This window comes from Oryzias latipes, chromosome 14 (genome assembly GCF_053564925.1).
Source record: "Oryzias latipes strain Hd-rR chromosome 14, Olatipes_Hd-rR_3.1".
Classification (NCBI taxonomy): Eukaryota; Metazoa; Chordata; class Actinopteri; order Beloniformes; family Adrianichthyidae; genus Oryzias; species Oryzias latipes.
The window spans coordinates 22939748-22951064 of record NC_136250.1 but is presented as its reverse complement, the minus strand read 5'-3'; the positions used below and the strand labels follow the sequence as shown (position 1 = coordinate 22951064).

At 37.0% G+C, this 11317-nt stretch overlaps 1 protein-coding gene across 8 annotated transcripts; it reads left to right on the top strand.

Annotated features, from left to right (window-relative positions):
* The first annotated feature begins 2405 nt into the window (after window positions 1-2405).
* On the top strand, window positions 2406-11015 carry nherf4b (NHERF family PDZ scaffold protein 4b). 8 transcript variants are annotated; one of them, XM_011483784.4, is made up of 9 exons: window positions 2406-3993; window positions 6103-6164; window positions 6256-6470; window positions 6551-6755; window positions 6848-6984; window positions 7080-7284; window positions 7369-7565; window positions 7693-7773; window positions 10301-11015. In XM_011483784.4, exons 2-9 carry the CDS (start codon window positions 6143-6145, stop codon window positions 10328-10330), a joined length of 1092 nt encoding a protein of 363 aa, XP_011482086.1. In that variant the 5' UTR covers window positions 2406-3993; window positions 6103-6142; the 3' UTR covers window positions 10331-11015. The 8 variants fall into 8 exon arrangements, with proteins under 8 accessions (XP_011482086.1, XP_011482087.1, XP_011482085.1 ...); XM_011483785.4 differs by having other exon boundaries at window positions 3918-3993; window positions 6100-6164; window positions 10304-11015; XM_011483783.4 differs by having other exon boundaries at window positions 3918-3993; window positions 6100-6164.
* Window positions 11016-11317: the final 302 nt, after the last annotated feature.

Below are 11317 nucleotides of genomic sequence, written 5' to 3'. Positions count from 1 at the left end.
ATTATCTTGAAGAAATACAAGGAATGTGGGAAACTTCACCTGCACTGTTCAGTAGCAGGGATTTCTCTCTGAGTCACACTGGTTGAAGTTTTAGCTAAAGATGTCCTGGATCCATTCTAGGTCAGTGAATCGAATTGTTTAAAATGAACACACTTGACTCTGAATCGTATCACAATTACCACTAATTCTAATATGAATGTTAAAATGAATTGTTACACCCCTAATACTCACTATAAGTGAGTATACTTGAAGTTATCTTTTTAGATACTATATTGTTAACTTCAAAAGTTACAATTTAGTCTGAAATAGTATTCAGTTAGTATACTTCCTACACTACACTTACAGTACATGGTCTGCACTCGATAGTAAACTTCCTGTAGACTAGAGCAAACACCAAGTATGCTTGATAAAATAAACTATTTTTTGCTAAAACAGGTTTAATTCTTGAAAAGCTTAAAGGGTAAAATTGCAATCAATAAGATATTTACATTTTATTTTACTAAACAGTAAAATTCTTTCAGTTGTTTTAAACAGGGTGTTGAAATGACTTCCAAGAAAAAAAAGAGGAGAGCAATAAAAACCCCATCTCTGATTTGAACCCAGACTGATGTGGTCAACCATTATGTCAAAAAACTGCTATGGGCACTTTGCAGTAGTCTATTGTCTTTGTGTTATTTTTGATCAGGACATGTTTAGCTTTGTAGCTTAAGGTGTGGATCCTTCTCCTTACTTGATTACTTACCTTAGTCAGACATCAGGTGGCGTATCTGATCTAGCTCAGCTGTTTGTCTTGGTTGAATTAAAGACCCACTATGATGAAAGTGCAGTTTTATAAACGTTTTCTTGAAGCATTTTTCTGATGATGGAGGACATACATAAAGAACATCAAGTTTAAAATGTATGAACATTTTTTTGTTTAAACTGTTGTGAATCCGGAGCAGACGAAAAAATGCTGTTTTTAACCAAAATCTAAAAACCTGTTTACTTCCAAGCTATGGACAGGACTGTTGGCGCGGGGCAAGCCCGCTCCCACTTCCTTCCCCTTTGGTCCCCTCTCTGTTTACATTTTCTATTGCTACCTTACAGCCCATCACAACCCCAACCTAACATTAGCGGAGCAAGAAAAAATGGTGGGCAGTATTGGAGAGACCCAACCGTTCAGTTTCGATCCAGATTCCAGCTCAAATGAGGAAAACAAAGATGCACATGGATCTATTTCTCTGTAAGTTGATGCACCAGAACTGAGTGCAGGGAGCTTGTGGTTTGGTGTTGTATGTCCTGTCACATCTACAATCTTTTTCCCACTGCACCTTTTGTTCTGCTTTTGATTCACAACAATTTGAATGAAGAAATGCTCATTTAAGTTTAATTTGTATGCCCTCCAACATCACAAAAATGCTACAAGGAAATGCTAAAAACACCAAAAACTTTAATCAGAGTGGCTCATTTAAGAATACAGTTTTGGTTTGCAGTGGACCATTTAAGGCCACAAAATCAAAACTTCTGTTTTTACATTTTCCAATACACTCTATCTGCATGAATGTAGAAGTTGGTAAAGAGTGAAAATAATCATGCATGAAAAGAATCTGCTTTGTGGTTTACACGCAAAAACATTGATTAAGCTTGACATATTTTTCTTGGATATATTATATTATTTCAAACATTTGAAGATTATTTTTGCTGCAAGACAGCAAATAAGGCTTAATTTCTGCAAAGAAGATGCCTTTTAGTTTTTTGAGATTTTAGCATTCTGCAAACTGTTGTATGTGCGTTATGGACATTACTTGAACAACAACATGGATTTTTCTTTTATTTGATCAAAACAATTGGAACCAGGTTAATTTTTGTTTGGTTTGAAGTTTTCTTACAATGCATGTAGCTGCTCAGCTTTTTTTCAATGAAATGCGTTGAATATTGTCAAAATTTCTTAACTTTTGCTCAACTATCCTGGTTTTTGTTTTAATTTTCTGTTGGTTTGTCAACCAACTATTATTTTGTTCTACTGGAAATGTTAAATGTGTATGTATTCCTTTTTATGTGCAATGTTGGGTTTTGTTGTTGTACAATTTGTCATTTCATTTTATATTTATATTGTATTTCCTGATTGAGTCAGCAAAAAAGCAAAGCCACCCTTCTGTCTACGGAAGTTTGAAGATACAAAACCATTCCCAACTGAATGTTTTTCAGTTGGGAGCAAAATTCAAAACTAACAACAATAACTTGAATGTTTGGACAGTTTTTGTGTATGTCTAGGGAAAAACAAAAGAGAAATCATAAAAATGTGTAAACATTAATCTCAAGTTCAAGTTCCTATTTTCCTGTATATAACAGGAGGAACTGATTGGCTGTTTCAGTAAAGGCTGGGTATTGTAGGATATGTGCGGCTCTGAGGTGTTGTAGATCTGTTTTTTGCATCAAACTCCACATCCCGCTACATTTTCTGCTGCCCAGGCTTGAGTCAATCATTTCAAAGTGATCTGCTAAAAAGGATGAGGGTAAGGATTTTGTGGTTTTGTTTTGGTCTTGGTCATTGTCGTTTTAGGTTTTCTTTTTGTCAGTCACACCAGTTTCAGGGTCATGATCCACAACTGTCTTCAGTTCAGTTAATTACCCTCAGCCTATTTAAGTGTCTTTGTTCCTGCTCATCCTTGTCAGGTCATCTTCTCTGCTGTATCACCTTTTTATTTCTCCCCGTAGTTTTTGTCACGTTTCAGTTCGGTTATTAAATATTTTATCTTCTGTCACCAAGCCTTGTTTCCTCCATTTTGGGTCCTCCACCACCAGTTCATGACAATGAAGTTGAAGAAAAACGTGCTTGTGTGAAATGAAAACTGGACAAAACAGCTGCATATCTCTGCAAAAAGAGATATCAGATATAAAATAAAATCACTAGAAAGCAATAAAAAGATCTGCCCATTCAGCAAGAAAATTCAACTTGAAGATTTTTAATAAGATATTAAACGATAGAAACAAGGAATTCCACACAATCATTCAAAAAAAATTTTTTATTTTATTTTATTTATTTTTTAAAGCAAACTGTTGGAATTACTTCTAACTGAATTCTAAACAGCCCAATAATAAGTCATTTTTTGCTAGTTCTAAGCAAACGGTTTGTATTTTTTGAGAATGTATGCACCTAACGCTAGTCTATTTTGATTACAGTGACAAAAACTGGTGGAATAAGTATAAATGAGTCAATTTAGGACAAATTATGAACAAAATAAGAAAAAAAGTTGGCTCATCTTGAGAAATCCTCTTAAAATCGAAAACTGGCCCTTATTCTTAGAACTGAAATCTAAATTTGTGCTTCCAAAATAGTGACAATCAATGCCAGTCTAACTTTTCAACATTTATTGAACTTTAAAATAACATCCTTAAAATTAAACCAAAAATTGCAGTGAATTTTGAGAGTTTGGAGCAAAAGAATTTGACTCATTCTGATAATAATGGGACAAAAAAAATCTAAACTGTGCTGATTTGGAAAAAAATTATTTTGATTTTGTCAAAGTGTAGAGCAAAGACAAGTCAAAACAACTTCAATCCTTGTAAAATATCTTGAATTTCTAAAAATAAGGTTTTAAGTGTTTGAAAGGATCAAACAAACAGAAGGATTTTCCTAGGTTTAAAATGACACTAAAGCAACGATTTCTATTTCAAGTCAGTGGAGCAATTGTACCTGTTAAAGACATGGATTGTAACTTGCAGAAAACCTGATGACAGAATAAAATGTTTAAGGTGTGAAACAGCATCTCTTATTTTTTCAGTAAATACTTTTCCTGACTTGAATTGGTGTGTTGTTTGCTAAACTTGATGCGCTGAGATGACAGAGAGAATTGGAGTGTGCAGCAGTTTTGATTAGAGCAGCTATCATACAGGGTTAACTGTTAAACCTCAAGAGGGAGGAGTTAGTGCAGTTCAGTGGTAACACACCTCATCCCCATTTGTGGTTTGCTGGCCCCACTGAATACAAACACAACATGGAATCCAATGGCGGTAAGAAATTTAAGCTTTTTTTCACTATTATGCTTTATTTTGAATGTATTACTGCCTTATCCCTGTCCATGTGGTTGGCACATCAACATCTTCTGAAGTAAAAACTTTCTGTTGCTTGTTTTGGTTGAAAGTGACAGCTGTGCTGCTGTCTATGAACAGATAAAAATTAACCAAATAAGGGCTTCGATTAAAAAACATCTCCAAAAAAAAATGCACAGTAAAATTGACATTGTGGGGATCAGTTTATCTGTCAAGTGTGTGTCAAGGATAAATAGTCAAGTGCACAGAATCAGATCAGCTAATGCCGGGTGTCTTTGTATCTGCAGGGGACTATGACCCACATGTCAATAAAACAAGGGTTCATGGGGGATAACAATGCTGTGCAGGACAACCAAATCAACTTAAAAGTTGGATTTTTGCTGTTTTTACTCCTTGGGTTTGAGTTCATACTTTGCATCAGAGACACATGGACTCAATGTCAATGACATGTTGGACTGAACAGATAAGACGTGTTACAGATTACAGACTGCAGTGCTGCAGCTGAGGACATTTTCATATTTCCAAAAGCTCCTATGGGAGGAAAGGAGGAGCAACAGCATCTAGTTTGGACCCATGGAGCTTCATCTCCAAAGGGAAACATAAAATTCAATTCTAAATTTTCTAAAAGCAATCTGAAAGCAAACTTTAATAGAGGCAGTTTTTATGTTCATGTTTGACGTGAAAGTATTTCCATGTTTTATAGTAACCCTCCTGTTTAAAGGGGACAAAGAGTACAGATAGTGACAAAAAGTCAAACCCTGTTTTATGGCGTCTCAGACGATGGTCAAAGTCAGCAAATCTGTCATCCAGGGCTCAGATAGCCCTGCTGCTGCTGAGGCCTGTCATCACAGTACTGTGTTGACTGAGAGAACCACATCAGGTAAGTTCCAGTCAATGCACCATACAGTGGCTGACATGCAACGATCACGTGTGTGGTGTGTGACGGTTCTGCAGCTTGTCAAGTGTTACTGTATAAAATCACTGTATAAGCAGGCTCCTTAGAAACAAGTCAAAAATGTTTAACCAACTAAATTAAGTAAATCTGCCAAAAGGATAAGAAGATGGTCTTACGACAAATTTTAATTTTGAGCAAAATTTCTAGTTACTAAGACATGTTTTCTCAAACTGAGATTATTTTGCTATTGGAAACCTTTCTTGATAAGACTATTTTTCCAAAAATAAGACAATTTTTCTTGAAACAGTGATCTTTTGACTTTATGTTTTTCCAGTGTGTACAAAGTGTGAATTTTGTGTTGCTAAAATCACCACTATTGTTTGTTGTTTGTCTTTCATGCTTTGCTGGAAACCACCGGTTTGACAGAGTAAGTGAGCTTTTCTTCGTTTGCATCAATGCCTCTTCAGTCAGTGAGCAGCGTTCTTTTTAATTGGCTAAAATGCAAATGTCATCATATAGTATGAAAATCAGAAAACACATGGACTTTTAGCCCATCAGAACAAGTCTTACTTACCCTTGTGCTATCCTAGGCACTTTAACATTGGGAGTGGGGTCATCTAGACCCTACAAGACAGTGCGCTGAACCTTTTTTCTTCAATGATTTGTGATCTTCACTGGTGTCCGTGGATTACATGAAATCCTCTTCACCTTTATCCACCTTTTTCATGGATAACACGTCACTGTAAGGGTGGGGTCATCTGGACCCCATAGGATAGCACAATGGCTAATTGGTCTTGATGGCATTAAGAAAAAGGGTTAGTAAAATTCATTAGCTGAGCTGGCAGATATTTGACTTGTTTCTGGTCAATTTCTACAAAAAACAAGTCATTTCTTGCAGAATTAAGATGCTTTTTTGCAAACTTGACTTGGTTTTGAGAACTTCAGTGATAAGGTTTTAGAAGATGAAGTTGCATTAACATAATCTGTACTGTGATCAATAGATAAATCACACAAATATCTCAATAAATGAAGAGTTTGATTAAAAAAATACAAATATTTAAATGTAAAATGTGTTCCTCAGGGAGAAAAACAAAATTATTTTACACATCCAAGTTGAGCAAACTATTAACTTTGTGGGTTTTTTTTAAGTCACTCTTTGATCTTCTTTTAAGAAGGTTTGTCTTTAATCCAAAAGAAGGAATAGACAATCCAGCGATGACGGCTACAGACAGCACAGGTATGCGGCATGCAAGCCTGTAACACTGTAAAACCAAACATTAGAGAGGTCTGCTGTGTGAGGAAACACTTCTCTACCTGTCCCGCTTCAGAGCAGGAGTCAACACCCAGACCACACCTGTATGTTCTCAGACGGGAGGAGGACGAAGGCTTCGGCTTCGATCTGCCAACAGGGACAGAGAAGGACAACGGACATGTGATTAGAAATGTTACAGCAGGAGGGGCGGCACAGCGCAGCGGCCTTAACGATGGCGACAGAATCCTGGAAGTCAATAACTGCTATGTTGATAGTTTATTGTGTTCTGAAGTAAGAACTTCCCCTCATTTAAAAAGGACAAGCATTTTGATCTATAACAGATCTAATTTATTTTCCTGTCCATCAAACAGGTGGCAAGAAAAATTAGGCAAAGCGGACAACAGTTATGCTTATTAGTGCTGGATGGAGAGGCGTATGAACGTGCTCTGTCTCAGGGTGTGGACCTCCAAGGTCTTGCCAGAACACATAAAGGAAATGATTTAAAACCGCCCAGGCTATGCCACATCACCAAACACCCAGACTCTGGCTTGGGTGTCCACTTTGCCCCCTTAGAAGGTAAAGCATCTCTTGAAGATCCCATTGGGATTTCTGCAAAGCTGAGGTCAGTGCAGAGGGAATCAGCTGCTCCTCCTTTGTCTCCTCCTCAGGAGAAAAAGGTCGTTTCTCCGTGAATGTGGTGGCAGGAGGTGCTGCTGAGAAGGCGGGGGTGCTCAAAGGAGATCATCTGGTGTGGGTTGATGGAGCAGTGGTGTCCCATCTCACACACTCTGCCCTCAGTAAAATGGTGCGTCACTTCTTCCTGGGATGGTGTGTAAACCTTTCGCTAAAGTGTGGAGTGGATTTATTGAGCTCTGTTTAGCATTCATCCTCCTCATTTAGATGAAAAAATGTGGCAATCACATCACCATCATGGTGATAGACAGCGAGAGTGAGATGATCTACAGGCAGAAGAAGATTCCCATTCTTCCTGCCATGGCTGTTCCACATAATCTGCCTTTTCGGGCCAGAAAGCTCCACCTCAGCAGAGGGGATGAGGGCTACGGTTTTGTCCTTCGGCTGGAGAGGACAGTGTCAGGATGCACATGTAAGAGAACTTAAAAAACAGGTCAAACATTTCAAAATTTCATTGTTTGACTTTTAAAAATCCTAAATTTTTTGGGGGGGACAGATCATTTTCTACGTCAGGTGGACAGGGGGAGCCCTGCAGAGGAGGCTGGCATGACCGATGGAGAGATCTTATTGGAGGTCAATGGAGAGTCAGTAGAGTCACTGACACATGCCGAGATCGTGGATAGAGTGAGACTGAGTGGAGACAAGTTGTCCCTCACCACCATCAGCTTCCCTGGGTTGGAGTTTTACACAAAGGTAAGCCTCACTTTTCACACAAGTTCATGTTTTCCAGAAATGATTTATTTTCATCCATTGTGGTCTTGGTTTATTTTAAAGAAGGCTTTTATTTTCACGTCTTGTTCGCTTTGTTCTCTCCCTGCAGCTTGGTCTGTCCCCTGAGCTCTTCTGTGAAGATGATGCTGCCAAGAAAGAGGAGGACAAAAGTGTCTCAGCCGCTGCAGAGGTAACCAAATGACCAATAAAAAAAGAAAAAGACTCACACCATCCAAGAGCTTTTTCTCTGCAATAAAACTCGATGGGCTATGTCCCACATTAAAGATTTAGTTTTATGGACTCCCATCAAGTTCATCAACAAGCACAAGGCGGGAGGGGGGCAGAAGACTTTGGAAGGGCGGCAAATGAGAACAGACGAGTGGAAGGACATAAAACATATATTTCCATCAGTTCTAGTATTGCTATTAATATTTAAAACCGCTTGGCTGAGGTGCCATTACTAATACATAAAGCAGGTTGTATTGATCATTTTATTCAGCTTTGTCAATAATAATACTTATATTGACTAAAAAATGTGGGGGGGGGGGGCTGCCGCCCAGATAGTCCCACCCCTGGTTCCACCTGGTAACACTGAAAGCTGCAGTGTAGAAAGATGACGATGTATTTTATCCCAAAAGAAAAAAGTAAAATGTGATTGAGCCTTTGTCTTCACATTGAAGATATTTTTAGCCAACTGATCTCAAGAATGAAGGACCAGGACTTAAACAACAGCAAAAACACAACACTACCTTAGGAGAATGCAGGTCACAGGACAGGACTAATCCTTTTTCAACATACAACAGTCTTTAACACAAGTATGAGACTATTTTCTTTCCTGCATGTTAAAAGCAGAAGGTGAGAAAACGTATAAGCTGTTGGGAGACTCACATTTTAAAGGGCCTATACAATGCAAAATAAACTTTTAAGTGTATTACAGTGTTCATTCCTCATTATAAACAACCCTAAAGCGGTATTTTGACACATTATGATTTTATTGTTCTTCAGAGTTTTCCTCTGAAAGGCCGGTTCTAGGTTGACTTCATGAAATGGGGATGGCAACCCTCAAGGAGCAAAAGGCATTGCCTCAGAGATTCAGATCATTCTTTAGTGTGCCAAAGGTAATATGGATATGCAGAAAGACTGGAAACTAACTGAACTGGTATCTTTAAATGTTTTTAAGAACAAGCTCAAAGCATCAGAGACTGAAACAATAATGTGCAACTGCTTTTTATGATGTATGTGGTTTTAATTATTGTTTGTTTTTATGTATTTTTGTATTGAAATGTGCTGCCTCTTGGCCAGGACTCCATTGGAAAAGAGGTTTTTAATCTAGATGGAACTTTCCTGGTTAAATAAAGGTTAAATAAAAATTTTAAAAAATGGCATAAGATGCCATAAGCATGATATAAGGCATTTACCTGTAAAATATTAGAACAATAAGCAGGGGGAATCATTCTTTCCCTTTTAAAGGTCAAGGTTTCTACTCCCAAACATCTTTTTTCTGTTAGACTGAGGAATAAGGCGTTTAGAGTGTCTCTCTAATGCATTACTATGTTTAAAGACCCACTCTCATAATCTTTTGATCTATTCTAAAAGCCTTCCCAGCGGTCTTTTGATTATGATTATACCAATTTTTGCTAAAATGAAAACACCTGTGTTGTTTTCTATGACAGTTTCTGTAGAGCAGCAGTAGTTCATTAGAAATTAGTCTCTGAATTGTGGGTGGGACTGTTGCTGAGTGAGTGCCCCCCCCCCCACTTCCTCTCTTTGTTGCTGAGAGCTCTCGGTTTACAGTCTATCCTGTTAGCTTACAGCCACTCTCAACCTAACATTACAGATGCAACAAAAAAGGTGAGTAATACTGGAGATATCCAGATGTACAGTTTAGATCCAGATTCCAGCTCAGACGAGGAAAACAAAGACGCACACGGATCTGTTTGTCTGCAAGCAGCAGGAAGCTTGTGGCTTGGCCAATGTATTTTCTACGTAGCAAATGAGCTCTTTTTCAAGCAGTTTTTCCTCTGCTCTTGATCGACAACGATTTGAATAAAGAAATACTGACAAATTCATTTTTAATATGTGTTCTCAAAATGCCACACTTTGTAGCTAAAACAGAGAGATGTTTGTAATTCGTATTTTGAATTATGGCTTCACTGCTGTACTGCCACATAATTTTCTCTTTGTCACATGCATGCTCCTATTTAGATGTTTATTCTCACAAATCTGTCTTTTTTCTTTAAACTTCATGTATGATCACAAAAAAATGGTCATTTTTTGTTTTAAACCATGTACAGGTACAGAGGTACAGACCCATGTCAAGATTTTGCTGTTTGCTTTTTGATGCATAACCATGAAACAGCATCCTGAGGGGTTATTTCCCACTTTCTAATTTGAAACTCTTTTTCAAGGCAGGGTACACCCTGGACAAGCTGCTAGTGCATTGCAGTGCCACATATCTAAATAAACAATGAAAATAAGACTTTTAAAATTAACCCAAATAAATGACAACCAAAGAGTCAACTTTTGTAGTTATTCTAAAGTATTCAGGTAGATACCAATTGTTTTCCAATTTTTGTCTTCTTTGGCTTTCTAATTTTATTTTTGTCTGAACCAACTTTAAAAAAAAAAAACATTCAAGCTTTGGTCCATTTTCTGTTTTTATGACAACACAGAATCAGTCACCTGTTTTCAGTCACCTCTTTTCATTTGTGTCTCAGCAGGAAGAAGAGGAAGTCTCCGTTTTATGAATTGCAGTCATCAACCAGCAGAGGAAGTTTCAACGTCAACTCACCCAAAACAAAAAAAGCTTTAGAATGGGAATAAGAGAACATCTAGAAAGCCCAAAGTGAAAATAGACCCTGTGGACTGAGACTGAGTTGAGCATGTAGAAAACTGCAACATTTCACATCAACAAAAACAGAAAAAAATGGGAATTCCGCTACAGCAATCTTACGCAGAAAAGGTCGTATATGACTTAGCAATGTCTACATTTAAACATATTGAAACTGGTGAGGAAGCAATCTTCTGAGAGGACTTTTTTAATTTTGGGGAAGTATTAAAAACAACATAAACTGTCAAAATATACAGAAAAGAGTCTTTGCAGGAATGTCCAAATGAAGTCTGAATTATGCTTTCTTTGAGTAATATCAAGATAATATGATCCGTTTGGTAAATGTATGATTTGCTTCTTCTGTTATTTTGCTTTTAAGAATATTTTTGTCTGTATGTTTTTCAAATGTTTAGGTTACCTGTGTACATTAATTTAAAACTTTAAACAGAGTATAAGACAACAGGTGACAGCAAAAAGGAAGAGCTGTTCTAAACAGTAATGCAGGACTTTTGAGCAGATAATAACAGCCAGAAAATGCTTATTTTCATATGACAGAACCTGCTGTTTAAATATTTATCTTTGAATAAATCATATAACCTTTGCGTTTATCATATTTTTCCTGTGACTTTCACTGCAAATTATGTGTGCTACTTGTACAGGAAGAGGCTTATCTAAAACCAAAGTGGTTGCGTTTAAGTGTGTGTGTTTTGACAGAATAAAGTTTTTTTTAATCACTTTGAAACGTTTTAAATAAATTAGATTACACAACAGTATGTTATGTTGTTAATAGTAATAATTTCATAAAAATAGTATGTAAAAAAGCATTTTTTGAGCTTTTCCCATTCAGTTAATTAAATTTTAATTGTACTTTTTCTGTTTGTTATTAATAAAAGTCAAACTTAAG